This window comes from Melospiza georgiana, chromosome 27 (assembly GCF_028018845.1).
Source record: "Melospiza georgiana isolate bMelGeo1 chromosome 27, bMelGeo1.pri, whole genome shotgun sequence".
NCBI classification, from domain to species: domain Eukaryota; kingdom Metazoa; phylum Chordata; class Aves; order Passeriformes; family Passerellidae; genus Melospiza; species Melospiza georgiana.
Genome location: NC_080456.1, coordinates 6,572,416 through 6,588,549, shown reverse-complemented (window position 1 = coordinate 6,588,549; position 16,134 = coordinate 6,572,416). Strand labels below are relative to the sequence as shown.

Sequence of the window (16,134 nt, the reverse complement as noted above, 5' to 3'; positions counted from 1 at the left end):
GTAAACATCCAGAATGAATCCATCATTTCTGACCTCTTGGCCACAGCACACCTGTAGTGGCTTATGGGATGAGACAATCCTGATTTGCTTGGGTGAAGGGAACCATTTGATGGAGTAAGATGAGGACTCAGGGTTTTTTGGAGTATTTTTTTGCTCCATGCTGAACCCCTGAGAGGAACAGCACTGGGCTCCAAGCCCCTGGGCTGGGCTCCTCCCAGGGGGACAAGTGGCTGCTCCTGCCCTATGGCCAGGACTGTGCACCCTGTGCTGGAGTCCAGCAGGTACCAGGAGTCTGCAGGGATGCTCTGCAAGGGGGGGGGCAAAAAAAAAAAATAGGTGCATTTCTATAAGAAAACATGAAAAACAAAGATTTAGGTTTGTACCACTGGTAGAGTCTCTGCTCTGAATGCACCCAACTGCATCCACTGAAGATGCTGTTATGCTTTAATCCCAATCAGCACTAATTGGCAAGGAGCAGCCATGAGGATGCATTGATGCCCCTTTCAGACCAGTGTGGATAAAAAGAGGCTTGAACCATTTACTTGGCTTGGCCTCACTGATGAAACAACCACCTCCTTTTTACTGCCAATCTGATGCTGGAATGATGAGGAATCCCCGAGCAGCCAAGGGTTACTGCTGGCCACCTGTTTAAAGGGGGGTTTCACACAACACGGCAGAGTCAAGTGTTTTACAAACAAAGACTCAACTCAACCGGTCTCCAATTCAATGTTCAAAAAATCCCAGCCAGGAGGGAACCACAAGGGTTGGCCTTGGTGCCCTGCACCTCCTGCCCCAAGGATGCCACACAGAAATGGGTGCCAAAATAAAAAAAATTAAATAAAAAAAAGAGGAGAACCCCAACAGAAAGGAGCGCGCTTCCAAGCTGCAGGAGCGTGGGGGGAATGGCTGCGCCATAGCGACTGCACAATGCAACATGGCCAAGATGCAGAAACCAGAGTGGAACCAGTGTCTAGCGAAGGAGAGCAGCGGGTTACCTACAGACTAGCCCTTACCTGAGAGATCCCCATAGTCCAGCTCCTCGGCCGAATTGGGCAACTGAGTAAAGCCTTACAAGTAAAAACAGACTCGTTTTTCTCTGCGTTTCTCAAGCGACAAAAAACAACACACTTAAGAACTGAGGATGAATTTCTTGAGGGGGAAAAAGAGAATGCGTCAGTCACTTGCCACCGTCTGCCGGTGCGGGCAGAGCCATCGTGTGACACCAGTGCAATCGTGGCCTTCATTACAGACAGAAATGCTCCTCGCTCTACACTGTTGGCACACGGAACGTGGTATTGAGACCATCATAACAGCATGCAGAGCCCCACACTCTGCCTTTTGGGGACAATTTCCCAATTTAGTCCAGGCCGATTTCAGTCCTGCATACAGAGAGCAATGGAAAACTTGCCTCCAATTTTGCAACCAATCCAATTAGTTTTGGTCATGGTGACAAGTCAGGACATTTACCAATGACAGAATATGAATATTGCGCAGTGCATGTCATGGCCTGTTTGCAGGCTGTGGGCTGTGTCCTCTGCCAAAATATGGGACAAACCGGCTTTTTTTCATTGGCCCAAATGTGATGGATTTATGGGAAAAGCATCTGTCCTCAAAGCTCTAAAGCAACCAGGGAGGCACGTGGCCATTGCCACCACAGGCAGCACTGTCCGTGAGGGCCTTAGTGCTGCCTGGTCTGGGGGTCTGAGGAAGTGCTGGGCTCTGCAGGCAGAGCATCTCCAGGGGTGGACATCTCAGCACCAGTGCCAGGGCAAACCGGGGCCAGGAGCCACCCAGCCTTACTGAAATGTGGGCTGGGGAAATGTTACCCTGCGGGCTGCGACTTGCAGGACTCACTCTTGCTGCTGGCCACTAAAAGCAAATGCATGAGCAAAGGAAAAAAATTCCCATGAAGAGATCCCTGGGGAACCTGGGATCATCAGCTCAGACTGCTACCAGAGCTGACTCTCTGTTAAATAGCCAAGCTGTGAGTGCAGTATGGTCAATGTGCAGACTTGGCCCCACTGCAAAGCAGCAATATGTGTATTTTTATATATACACTGCCCTTTAAAAATGAAACTTATTTTCAGTGATTAGTTTTTAAATGCATCAAATCATCAGGAAGCTACGTTGGTATTACCTCCTGAAGTGGGAAGCCATTTAGATTAATAGCAGGAAATAGGCTTGTGTGCCACTCTTGGGTTTCAGGGAGTCCTTTTCAGATTTTCAGGAGGTTTTTTCCTATAAATGATCTATAAATACGACAGTTGACTCACAGAACCATTGACCATGCAAAGCTGCACTTGGCAGAGGAGCCCTTCAACTTTTCTCTCTCCAAAAATTGATTCTGTAGAGAGTTCCTTTTCAAGGAACTACATTTTCTCACTGATGAAAAAGGGCAACGCTGCATTTTTTATGAAGGAAAAAAAAGTCCTTTTCAGAATAAAATTTGCAACAATTCCACAATTTCGCTTCTCCCTGCACCTGGGACACTCACAAATGCCACCGGCCGATGTTAAAACCTGTTGTGAGGCATTTAAATAGGTGGTAAATTACTTCTTGATTTTTCTCATTAAACTTTCATACTGGCTACTAAAGCCCCTTCTTTTCACTTCTGAGGGGATGAACTCAAAGCCTGCCGCTGCCGCTGTCACAGAAATGAAAGGGAACTTTTCACTCTGCTCCATTTCCCTGGGAATGATAAATCCCCGGCGGGCAGAGCCGGCTCGGTGAGTGCATCACACAAGGTGCTCACACAAGCACCGGGCACCCTGGGTACGTTTAGGTTCCTGTGGGCTCCCACGCTACACCCACTTCTTCAGGAAAAGCCAATTTCTCTCCCATCTCGGGCCCTAAATAAGCAATTAGGGATTCCGTTTCATGCGGCGCTGCGCAGAGCAGGCAGCGCTGTGATGTTTTATTCACCGCCCCAAGGATGGGAGCTGTAAAACAGACTGAGGAGCGCATTCACTATTAGCTGCACTTTTAAGTAGGGCATTTCCAAGAGAGAAGGAGGCAGTGGGACTGGCAGAGCTGCTTGGCGATGGCAGTGCAGAAAGCCCTTTGCTGTGGCACCTGGCAGGATGTACACGTGGCCGGTGCTCTGGTGCAGCCTGGCTTTGGCTTCAGCCAAGCATTTTCAGGGACTGAGGGCTATCAGAAAAAGGAACAAGAGTGTAACACAATAGTGCTACCTCTTCTTGTACCAAGCATGCTAGGGCCACAATTAAAAACCCACACAGGCCTTCAAGGAAGGATTTCCAGCCTGTAAAATAATTTACCTGCTGCATTATGGGCCAAGTATTTTCTTACCACTCTTCATTTGTGACCAGGGTGTTTTCCTTATTTTAACCTTCACTCCAGGCTTCCTGCTTTGCCAGCTTCAGAGGAGGCTTTTCCAAATGGCTCAAAACCCTATCTTTCCACAGGAATGAGCAGAAATTCTGCCTCTGCTGAACCATTGCCTGGTTCTTGCCTTGCCAGGGGAAGGGGGAGCAGCCCTGAGCCCCCCATTGCTGGGCAGACAGATGGATGGACAGGGCCTCAAGCACAAAGCCCTGTGTGGGCAGCACCCACATCCTGGGGAATCACTCTGAGCATTTAGAGCTCTCTGCTTACAACAGGGTAAGGGCAGAATTTGGAAAAAAATGGACACAAGGTCAGTATGTTTAAGGTCATGGCTGCTTGGAGATGTCCTGCTTGTACAGGGGGCAAACATGAGCTGGGCATCTCACCTGAGGGGCTCCCCAAAGGCCAGAACTTTGTGAGGGCTGAACTCCCTGGCCACTGAGGGCCAACAGGGGCCAGGGCATTAAAAACTGGCACACTGGTTATGGTGGGGAGAGGGGCACGGTGGAAAATTGAAAGGGCACGGCAGAAAAAGTGCTTTCTGCCCAGAGTGAGTGGTGCAGACACTCCGGGCCGTCACACTCCCGGCTCCACCGAGTTCTGCCTGTCCTCCAGCTCAAGCAGTGGGAGCTGTGATTCCAGCCCCACGGGCACCCTGACGCCACGGGGCACACGGGAGGGAGGAGGGCTGAGGCTGGGAAACCCCAGCTCGTGGGGTGCAGCGGAAGCACAAGCCTTCCTGCCGGCCATGACCATGCTGTTATTGGAGCTCTGGCAATGAACAGTGCAGAGAAAGGAGAAAGTGCATCAGAAAATTCACAGTTAAGCTCTCATTTTTCAACAAAAGGGTTAACAACGTTCGTGCGTTAGGTCACTCATGCATCGCTGCCGTCAACTCCATCCCGTGAGGAAACGGGAATGGCAGGGCCTTGGCTACTGCTGGGACATGCACACACACACAGGACTCCTTCCCCCCAGTCCTCTAGGATACACTCCAAAACTTTCAATGGCTCAAAACCCTCTTTCCCCGATTGAAGCATTATGCTGGCTCCTTACATTCCATTTTCTTTGCTAGCAAGCTCTTTTTTGGGTTGGTTTTTGGTTTTGCTTTTTTGTTGTTTTTTTTTTTTTTTTGGTTGGTTGATTTTCTTTTTTCTTCCCCCAATTAATTTTAAATCGTTTTTGGAGAAAATCCATTTGGCTGTATTCATGCCCATGCATTTCTAGTCATTCACAGACATGCTCACTCCCATCGGACATCAGAAAGAACAAATGGCCAACATACAGAAACACCTGGTATACTCCATACACACTCCAGCAACACAAGCTTGGAAAGAAATCCAGAGTCTTCATGGGAAAAGCACCCCACAAGGGCAAGCACGGGGGAATTCAGAACAAACTGGCTGGTTTTAAGGCAGGAAAGTTTGTGGCAGCTCGTTTGACTGGGATAGGTTGTCATTTCAGCTGGCCACCTCCCTGGCACTGATCCTCCCCATGGAGGGGGGAAGCCCCCGCGTTAAGAACAGGCTTTTTATGGCTTCCTCAGAACAAAGAAAAATAAGGAAAGACATCAGGAATTGCTTTGAAAGTGGCGCAAGGGTTTGCCAGCGAGCATCTGCCCAGCTTGCCCTCCCTGCAGAGTCTAACACATGCCTACACTGAGCCTTTCCTGATGCAGAAACAACACCCAGAGAGGATGCTGGGAGTTGTGCCATCACTGGGGCTACCTGATCCTTTTCAAATTTAGGGATAAACATCTAGCCACAGACATGTAGCTACAAAATCAGCAACGATGGCTCTTGACATCTAACACACACAGGGGGATTGACACACAGACAAAACACAAGTGTGCCCCAAGATTTCTGATCTTTATGCCGAGTGGGAAAATGCATCCAGGTAGGTAAGTTATTTGGGATAAGTGTAAGCTCCTCCATTTGATATGGCACATTGCTATGGAACTATTGCTTCACTCAGTCCTGCCTCTGACCTCACCCAAGCATCGCCTCGAGGGGAGCAGGCAGGAGAACAGGTGCTCTGTGCTAGGGATTTCTGTCAGTAAAAAATCAGCTAATTTATCAGAGTCAAAAGAAACCAGAACAACGAAGTCCAACATGGATTAGCTGTAATTAAAAATTGTCAGAGGTTTTGGTTCTTCAGCTGAAAAGTAAGCTCGTGCCAAAAAAAATGGGATGCTCAACTTCCAGCCTGCAGCGTACGTAGGCTCGCCGGGGAATGGAGGGAGCTCAGGAAGCTGTCAAGCTGTTAGCTAGACTGCCTCGAGCAGACGAGAAGGGTTACTTTGCTAGACTGCTATGCTGAGAGGAAAGTGTTGCTATTTGTTTTCCCCATCTCCTTCTGCAGTGTAATAACGCAAACTTCCCTGCCGACCTTGGAGGCGAGCGCTCCTCTGTGGAGCCTCCCAGAATCCCAGTGCTGCCCTGTGCCAGCAGACCCGCTGGATACTCTGCCTTAAAAACTAACTCAAAATCCAAGGAAAATGCTCAAAAATCTAACAAAAAAAAAAAAAAAACCCAAAAAACCCCCACCAAACAAAAACCCTAAAGAAAGAAAAAATTTAATTTCTTTTTCATGTGTGAAGTGATTCTCTCAGTCAATGGCTGGAGAACCAATTGGCATTGCTTGGACCTAGATGCCATTTCCATGGGGCTTGTGTGTGCCTGGCACCAGGATGATCAGCTGGGGAGCTCACAGCAGAAATGACAAGAGCAGACAGACTTTCCAGCCTTAGAACCCATGTTGTATTTATGAGATGAGTCCACCCGGAACACAGTTTTCCCTTGAAGACTCCAGTTCCCTTTTTGGCCTCCCCTTCCCAGGCTTGTCTTGCCACTCAGCAGCGCTGAGAAATAAGATAAACAGGAATGTGATACCAACCGTGAACTGCTGGTTCTGTCGTCGCCGTTGTGTCTACACACGGGAACAGAGGATTGGAGGAAGGGAAGAAACAGGAGGAACAGCATGCAAAAAAAGGGAAAATGGAAAAAATGGAACAGATAATATATGAGCAAGCTTTCAAAGAACATTGCGTGACAAGCAATAATAAAATGAAAGGCAAAAAGCATTTGAAGTGAGTTGCACTGTTTAGAAGACATGCCTCCAGTTCAAAAGCTATGAGCCTGAGGAAAACAGTAAATTTTTCTCTTTTTCCAGGTCCTTGCCAGAACAATTACTGGTGGTTGCAAAGTCAGGGGAACAGGAGACAGGGGAGAACACCGACACCAACGGTTTGGTTGGTGGGGACAAAACAGAAGCTCCAGAGCAGGATGAGGAGCTGAGGCTCGGCACGTCGCTGTTACACACTCAAACACTGCCTCTCTGAGCACCCCTGGCCAGGGGACAGTCTGCTCCTGCCTCTCCTCCAGCCTCCCACCTGCAGCATGAACCGTTTTTATCAGCATAAAAGGTGTTCTAGAACTGGCAACAGTGGACAAACATTGCCAGTCCCTCTGCTGCAGCAGGTAGCTGGTTGAACAGCTATGCGTAATTAAAATATCCTGGATGTTCTTTCCTGGTTAGTCTGAAGCTGATTCTACTTCATATGGACGACATCTCACTGGAAATATCCTGGGGAGGACTGCCTTGCCAATGGAGAGAGGCCTTGTCTCCTCCAGGAGTTTGCAACAGGCAGTTTTAAAAGACTGACCAAATCTTTTGGCTTTTACTGACAGTTATTTCCACCAACAGGTCTAAACCAAATGTAACCACATTGCCCAATTTACTGGCTAATTCAGCTGTTGGAGGCTGTTTGCTTTGCATCTGGAGGCACTCTGTGGCCGGGGTCAGTGGCTGGAGGGGGCTGGCTCCCCACAACTGAAATAAATCCCAGACCAAGCCCTGCCTGGCTGGGGCGGGCAGTGTTTGGGTGGGTAACACCGGGGGTGAGCAGCGCTGCACCTGAGGCCTGCACAGCAGCCTGGAGCTTGGGTTTTGCAGCACGACAGACAATTCACAGCGGCCTTTCCCCGTGACATGCTGGCACAGGACCCAGGGACAGGGCCCTGTGCTGGCAGAGGCAGCAGTGGAAACAACAGGACCCGTGTCTTGGCAATTTAGCTGAGGACAGCCCAGGGCTGAATTCCTGAAGCAGCAGCAAAGACAAGAATCATACAAGGAATACATAATACTTACAGATACAAGGTCTACATGCTTTAATTATGGAAGCAAAACAAATAAACCCTGCACAGTTTAACAAACTGCACCAAGATTCGCATAACAGATTTTCAAGCCATCATTAGCCTGTTTCCACTGCCAATGTAGGCTGTTCTCATCTTGGCAACCAAATCTAAGGCACCCTCAAGGAGGCCAGCCCTTGTTCTCCTGCGGGAGCCCTGGGGGCTGCAGGGGAAACCTTCCAAAGCCACGAGGAGACCAAGAGCAGGGCTTTGCTTTGGTTTTGGGTAGCAATCCCCATTTGTTTTAACCAAGCAAATGGTGGAAGGGGAAATGGTGGTGGAGGTGGGGGGGAAGCCATTGTTTAGAAGGGGTTGTAAAACTGAGTATTAATTCCTGAGATAGCATCTTGGCATCTATAAATAGTCTCAATTTACTGTCTTCCTGAAATAAAAAAAGTTATGTCAGCTTTTACAATAAATAGAGAATCTGCTGGAAGCAAACTTGTATTGATGTGCTGGAAGAGATTATTAGTCAAGAAACAGTGCAAACTGGACAGTGCATCTCGCTTCCCCGTCCGGGGACAGAGACCGACAGGTTACACAAAATAAAGTTCTCAAGCGGTTGTAAGTGCGAACAAATATCCACGTCAAACAACATGTTGGCTGCAGCTGGAATGACAAAGTTATGATTAGCAAATGGTTTGGATGGTTGCAGTAGGAAACACAGACCGGTTAAAGTTTAGAGTGAGCTTTCGGGGAGTCCTGTCCAGCCCCAGTCCTCTGTGGGAAGGAGGGCAGCACACACCAGGGCTCTGCAGGGAGGGACCCCTGCTAGAGACACGAACGTGCTGACACTGGTGTGGTTCTACATCACCACGTGGCAGAGGAGAGAAAGCTGTCACTGCTGCTTTGGTACCAGATCAGGGCATTCCTGTAAATCCAGGTGTGTCCCGGCCCCGCCACTGCCGCTCCTCACCTGGGAAGGGACACCTGGGAATGGACACCTGGGAATGGACACGTGGGAAGGGACACGTGGGAAGGGACACCCGGGAAGGGACACCTGGGAAGGGACACCTGGGAAGGGACACCTGGAGGGGACACCTGGGAATGGACACCCCAGGAAGGGACACCTGGGAAGGGACACCTGGGAATGGACACGTGGGAAGGGACACGTGGGAAGGGACACCTGGGAATGGACACGTGGGAAGGGACACCTGGGAATGGACACCCGGAAGGGACACCCGGAAGGGACACCTGGGAAGGGACACCTGGAAGGGACACCCCAGGAAGGGACACCTGGAAAGGGACACCTGGGAATGGACACCTGGGAAGGGACACCTGGGAATGGACACCTGGGAAGGGACACCCGGAAGGGACACCCCAGGAAGGGACACCTGGGAATGGACACGTGGGAAGGGACACCTGGGAAGGGACACCCGGGAATGGACACCTGGGAATGGACACCTGGAAGGGACACCCCAGGAAGGGACACCTGGGAATGGACACCTGGAAGGGACACCCCAGGAAGGGACACCTGGGAAGGGACACCTGGGAATGGACACGTGGGAAGGGACACCTGGGAAGGGACACTCTAGGAATGGACACCAGGGAAGGGACACCCAGGAAGGGACACCTGGGAATGGACACCCAGAAGGGACACCTGGGAAGGGACACCCAGGAAGGGACACCTGGGAAGGAACACTCTAGGAATGGACACCAGGGAAGGGACACCCAGGAAGGGACACCTGGGAATGGACACCCAGGAAGGGACACCTGGGAAGGGACACCCCAGCCCTGCAATGCTGCTGCTCACACAACCTGTAACTTCAGGCTGGACTGGCTAACTTCAAAGGGGCTTTTCTGAATCCTGAGGTTGTGCCCCCAGCTTCTGCTTTACTTTCAAGAACAGCCACACTTCCATGTCAGAGCAGGCACACAGCACCCCAGAAATCAGCCTTCTGCCCCATGTCCTGCAACAAAAACCATCTCTTCTCAAATGCTGACCAACAAGAAGTCTTTGATACACTCCTGATTTAGCTAATGTTGATCAAAGCCAAGGAAAGGCTCTGCCATCAGCAAAAAGCACCGTTCTGGTCCCAGGCCATCAACATGCTACACCATCACCCAAAGCTGATGGCTATCATTTAAAATGGAAAGCTGGTGATGAAGAAGGGGCCAGTTTACTCAGTGCAGCAAAGCCAAGAGAACATGGAAATCACATAACCAAACAGACCTGGGATTTTCTACCTTAATATCAAGGCTTCTCTTCCCAATGCCAATCAGGAAAAGAACTAAACACACTGTTCAGGAAAAGCAGAGCAATGTCAAGGCCTTCCAAAATCTTCATGTACAAAAGCTCCTCAGAGGCCAGGTTTATAGTTATAGAAGGTACCCAAAGGAGTAACCATTGGCTTCTACAAAGCTGCAAATTTCACTTTATTGGGATTTCTGTGTAGCACTGGCTGTAAGAAATAAATATCTGCCAGCTAGGACAACTCATATGACACCCAAGCTCGAGGCACTTACCACCCCATTAGGCAGCTACGCAAGGGCACACACACATATACACACACATATTTATAAAATTACTGCATGGAGGCAGCTGGGCCACATTTCTCAGAGTTATGAGCTCCACTGCTGAGCCTCCTCGTTTTCTCAAATGGATTCTCTCCAACTTCAAACTGTTTGCAGAGTGTGACAGACCAGGCCCTTTAAACTTGGCCGTAATTAGTCCGCAGCCTCAAACAGAACAAGCACGATGGAGGAATATTAAAACCCCAGCAGCAAAATTAAATTCCCCTGGTTGAATGCTGCAGCCGCAGTGCTGCAGCCTCGCAGAGGTACCTGGTGCTGGGCTGAGGAGCACACACAGAATCACAGCAGCACATCCGCAAAATCACGGCAAAACACGCTGCTGCCTTTTAAATTTAAAGAGGCTTTAGCAAGTATAGATATCCATTCAATATATTGCTTTTTAAATTGCTTTCTGAACTGAAACCAAAAGCCAATCTGATCCCTGACGCGTGGAGCTCTTATTCTTCCCGATTTTCCAGACTGCTTCACATGCACTGACCGGGGCGAGGGTGAGTTCCTGCACGCTGCTGCCTCGAGCAGCCTGAGGGACAGCATGCAGCACTGCACACGGATCCTGCTTTGGTTCAGCTCCTTGGGGCCGATGAAAACGCCTGCACAACCCTGCCAGTGTTCCTCTGGATGAAACTTCTGCGGGACACCAGCACAGGTGTCACATCCCACAGCAATGGGGTGATGGGGCTCACACACCTGAGAGCAGAGACCCATCCGTCCCCTCCTTCAGCTCAGCCATCCTCTCCCTCACCACACACTCCTCCAAGGTCGGATGGAGATGTCCCCTGCATTCCTGAGCCCCTGATCTGCTCTGTACAGGGCTCCAGGTTGGCACCGAGTGCCCTGTGATGGGCCCTGGGGACAGCTTGATTAGCAGACCAGATGTTTCACAAAAATCATCACAATCTGTATGGATGTTGTGTGTGACCAGAACAAAAATAGTCTGAAATTAGCACAGTGGCTCCAGCCACGCTTTTGCATGTTTCTCCACACAGATTTGGGAGGATTTGGGTTTGGTTTCAAGCCCAAGCTTGCACACAACCCACGGTTCTGCTCAGCAAAATGATGGTTTGTGCACTGCTTATGTACACCAAAAGTAAGGCCACGTATGACAGGTCCTGCCTGCTACTGGCTGGACATGGGACTGAAAGAGTGAATTTTATTTCATTTTATTTTCTGTCCCAGGCCTGTCAGCTCTGCCTTTAGCCCCTTTAATGCAGACACATCCTGGATGAAAATGTCAGAAAGGCGAAGAATCATCTTTAAATTAACTTGACATTTTACCAGGGACAGGCAGAACCTTCAAGAGAAAGCAGAAGTTAAATAATAAATAATTTGGGGGAACAAATCCCTGGGCTGCGTCCCTGCCCAGCGGCACCAAGCAGCCGAGCACGTCACAGCTCAACACCAGGCTGGGAATGCCGAGAGCAGACCGGGAGCCTCCTGCTCCTGCTCATCTCCCGTGGGCAGCGTGGGCACCTCCACACCCCCAGAAATGCCAGAGACTGTGACAGAGTCCAGGCAGCCACGCTGACGCCGGCCACTCCGAGCTGACTGCGGAATAAACGTGTTTTGTAATCAAATTCCACGATCAGGTCAGCACCTGCAGCAGTCCCAGGCAGACGTGGCCGTACCTGAGCCCACGTCACCATCCTGCCAGCACACAGTCTGGGCTTTAAACATCCTCACTCTGCCTCTCTGCCTCCCACAGACCCAGAACAAGGAAACCTGAGAACAGGATGACTGGGACTGCATTCTGCCTGCCCACCAGCCACTGGGATTACTGCTGGAATACACCCCTGCAACTGCAGCTTCTCACACCACCGGCTGTAATTAGGAAAGGACAAACTCCTACTGAGGATAAAATAAATTTTCGACATGTGAAATGCTCTGAAAACCTGCAGCTTATTTTTGCTCCCAAAGTTCACATTTCCACGTGCCATTATTTTTAAAGCAGCTGGGATGACACAAAGGTGTGCTTCTCAGGAGACAGTGCCTGCCCTGTGGGTGACAGGAGAGCTCCACCACCACGTGCCCCTGCTTGAGAGCTGATACTCCAACTCGGCATCAATTCTCAGCTCCACAACTCACTGGTTCCTGCACTCCTCCAAGCCAAAGAGAGCTGGCTCCTGGCTCATCCAGATCCTGAGCCTCAGGAAGGAACTCCTGTTCCCGTTTCCACAGGATGGGCTTGGTCCTTTCCACACGCATTCACTGAAGGGGCTGGAACAGCTCTGGGAATTCTCAAGTGAAAATCACTGCCTGCAATGTCACAGCCCTCTGAAATACACAGACACCTCCACCCAGACCTGCTACTCCAAGGGACTAGTGGGATTTAAAATATGCTCTAAATGGGCATTCTGGGGGGGACATCAGGAGCCCCCAGCCTGCTGCTGAGGATGGAGAGCAGTGCCTTTACAGAGCAGCATCACCTGCAGGGCTGGCAACACTGGCAACCTGCACGTGTCACCCCCAGGTGCTCACCAAAACCGCTGCCAAGACACCTGTGCAATTCCACCTGTGGAGAGAGAGTGGGACATGCAATGTGCAGCTCTGAATGGCACCCTGGTCCTGGGAGGGGGTGTGCCAGTGCCTGGGGAGGCTGGCACAGCCAGGGGAACCCGAGGTGAGGGCTGGGCTGTGATTAAGGACCTTTATTTCCCAGGAAACGATGGCTGCCCGAGCCCAGCATTTCCAGGAGCCACTCCAGGGCAATTCAAATGATGCTGTTTGCTCTGCTGTATCGTATTGTACATCTTAATGAAGAAAGCCACAAGGACAATTTAACTGATAAAAAAGGGCTCGGCAGTGATAAGGGCTGAAACACCAAAGGATGGCTGGAATATCAATGCTGCTGCAGGATACGTGGAAAAGATCAAGCTGTCACGCAGGAAATCTTTTCAAGCACCTACACTGAAGTGACAGAGGGAAAGCTCTAAAGGTCGTGGTGTCTGGAAACTTCACTGCTCAGCTTGTCCTTCGCTGGAGAAAGCATCAGGTCAGCTTTCCAAGAGCTCCCCCAGAAACTCCCTGAACCAATAAATCAAAAGGACAACTCCAAGGGCAGAATTTTCTAGGGTCACCTGCTAGAAACTGCTTCAGTGCAGCCTCTTTCCCCGTGTTTTATTCAATTAAAGCAAGACAATTGTTTTTCAGAACTACTCCATGGTTCCAGGGGACACGAACTACGTCAGGGTTATACTAAAAGTAGGGGGACAAAAGCAAAACGAAGCAGATTTCAAACCCACCTCATCCTAAGGACTGGATTCCACTGGGCTGGCTCCAGATGCCTGGATTGCCAGCAGCTCAGAGAACACCCTGCTCTCTCCCAGCTCTCCTCTGTCAGACAGGAAGAACGCTGGAGCATTTGGGAATTAAGGTATCAGGTGTCTCTCAAGGCTTTGAAAAGTGTTCCAACACTACTCTGCTATGTAATTCTAGAGATTATGTTAATTTGACCTAATTTTTTCCAGCCACAAAGTCTCTTAACTACTGAAGGGCAGAAGCTGGTGTGGCTCCACACTCCTGAGCGCTGACTGGAGAGGACACACACACACAGAGATCTCTGCACGACAGAGGGAGGAGAAGCCTCGGCTGCTCTGGGTGGGAAAAGCACACTGAACTCATGGGCACAGCATGGTGAGACACATGTCAATAAGACTCAGTGCCAGGGAAGAAAATAGTCATTTCCCTTATCAGCATTAGTAAATCTTCTTCCAACAAATCGTGAGCAGGAACTGCTGGAATCAGGGAGCAATATCACATCATTACTGTTCCAGCCTCCTCAGCAGTTCAAAGGCAACACAGAAAAGCACCAAGGAGGCAATGGAGACCCACTGGGTTGTGCCACCAGAGTCTGAGATCCTCCACCACTGCAAACCAAGGTGAGAGAGCAATGCTGGACAGCGACGTGCTCCTTACCCCAAGGGACCTCTGCCAGGCTGATGACACGGCCATTTCCGACTGCAAGAATCATCTCTCCCCTTATTTTTAGTATAAAAAACCTGGAAAGCTGTGTGAAGGAAAGCCCAAAGGCTACCGAGCATCCACAGCCAAGCTGCAGCAGGACAGCAAACAACCAAGCTGCTGTTCATTGGGAAGAACCAAGCACTGCTGTGGGACCTGACACAGCACCAGCTTTGGAGGGCAGTGCTGGGGCAATCCCTAAAACGACAGGCCGATAACAACCCAGCTCCCAAAAACAAAACAGTCCCAGTCATTAAGGTTTGCAGGCACCAAGATCAACTGAAGGTGTTATCCAAGCATCAAGACACATGGGTCCATTCAGCCTTCCAAAACTCACTGGAAGCACGAGCAATTACCGTCAGAGAAAGAAACCTGCGAGCACGTCCAGGTACAGCCCGTGGGGCACGGCCGAGCTTCTCTGCCAACAGCCATCAGGGAGGCTGCGGGAAAGCCTCAAACCTCCTCTGAAACAAAAGCGGGTTAAGGCCAGGAAGCAACGCCAGGGCAGGAGGGAGAGGCAGCCCGGAACGGGTGCCCGGGGCGCGGCAGGCACCTGCAGGGAGGAAGCAGAGCACGGCGAGGGCTGGCAGGCTGCTGGTGCTGCTGCTGGTGGTGCAGAGAGGCTTCGCCGGCGCGTCCGTGCCAGCGGGGCCGGCCTTGGCTGCAAAAACCTCGGGAGGAAAAGAAGCCACGGAACGCCCTGGGCAGGGTGGTGAGAGTCAGCTGAGCAGCGTCATAAAAGCAAATAAAACGTGAAGGCATTTACACAAGGGGTGCTTTACAGCAACAGTAAACGTTGTGCCATTAGCTATTCAATGGTCCATCCTCACCTGCCGTTTGTCACCTCTGCCTCAAATAAAAAAAAAAAAACAAACAAACAAAACCAAAACCCACAAAAAGCAGCAAGCAAAAGCAAAAGCAGCGGTTGGAATAGGAAAGGTCAGAGAAATGACAATGCGAATGGTTACAAATAAATCAGGAGGGTTTTCCTGGTGAGTCAGGTCTGTGAGGAGGTATGAGGATGTGTCACAGAGGTGTCATGATCTTGCTGGTTGTTTTTATTCATCTTTTCTCGCAAGACACGGAAAATCTCACAAGCTGAAAGGCAGCTCCTCAAGAAGGGGCCTATGGATGGCATTCACACAATAAAAACAACTGGTGGAATTCCCTTTTCTGGGAGAGGGAGGGAGAAGCTTATCACAAAGAAATACCAACATCTTGGCATGAGAAAAAGCATCTTGAGGCACATCAGGCGAATTGAACTGCCAGAGACCAAACTTTCTATAAATTGCTCAGGAATTGGTACTGACGGGACGGAGGCTGAAACGACTGCCCGTGCTAAGGGAGCTCTGAGGCTTTTGGCACCTGCATGTGAAGTACCCAGTGCTGGCCACCAGTAACTGAATGAATCACTTTTCCTGCCGTGGCAATTCCCACATTTCAGGAACGCCCACACCCACAGCAAGGACTGTCTGACACGCCAAGCTGCCGGACCAGGGCTCGTGCTGTGGGTGGGCGTATTTGAGGGGGAAAAAAAAAATACTGCAAGTGATTGGTTTGTTGTTTTTCCCCAGGCTTCATGCTCTGCTTATATACATAAAAGACAATAAACATTCAGGACATTTCCAATGGTTATGAAGGTACCATACCTGTGATGGTGGTAGGGATGGTGGTGGTAGTGGTGGTGGTTGTTGTGGGAGGAGGGATAGTTGTGGGGGGATCTGGATAAAATATAAAAAGGAAAATAATAAAAAAGCAAATTAAGAAAAAAAACAAGCAGAACACAACAGCGGTCAATTGTGATCAGAGGAAAACAAGGATGCTAAGAAGCAGCATGGGGATGGGGACCCCTCCCTGGCTAAATCCCAGGGGGGAGCCCAGCAGGGACAGCGGGGCCAGATCCTCCGCCCACGCTTACCCAGGCTGGAGAACCTGGCCCCAGCCTCTCCCCCCTTTCTGCCTTCTACAGTGCTAAAAAAAATAAATAAAACCCAGCATAAATTAGTCAATGAGAGAGAGAATGGAATGGGAGAGGCATAAGGAAAATAAACTGCACGCTTTCCACAACAAAAAGACCAGTTTGCACATACAAGGAGAGACACGG

At 50.1% G+C, this 16,134-nt stretch overlaps 1 protein-coding gene across 8 annotated transcripts in view; it reads right to left on the bottom strand.

The window, feature by feature from the left end:
- The window catches only part of CADM1 (cell adhesion molecule 1), a 132,926-nt gene that overhangs the window by 7,936 nt on the left and 108,856 nt on the right, over window positions 1-16,134 (bottom strand). For 2 of the 8 annotated variants that reach the window (XM_058041443.1, XM_058041445.1), the window contains exons 8-10: window positions 15,680-15,751; window positions 6,241-6,273; window positions 1,014-1,067 (exon numbers count right to left, since the gene is read on the bottom strand). The exons of 1 other annotated variant lie outside the window; for it this stretch is intronic. In XM_058041443.1, the coding sequence (XP_057897426.1) occupies window positions 1,014-1,067; window positions 6,241-6,273; window positions 15,680-15,751 (159 nt within the window). The remainder of the gene's footprint in view (window positions 1-1,013; window positions 1,068-6,240; window positions 6,274-15,679; window positions 15,752-16,134) is intronic. 5 more of the 8 variants (XM_058041444.1, XM_058041447.1, XM_058041446.1 and 2 more) reach the window with 4 other exon arrangements.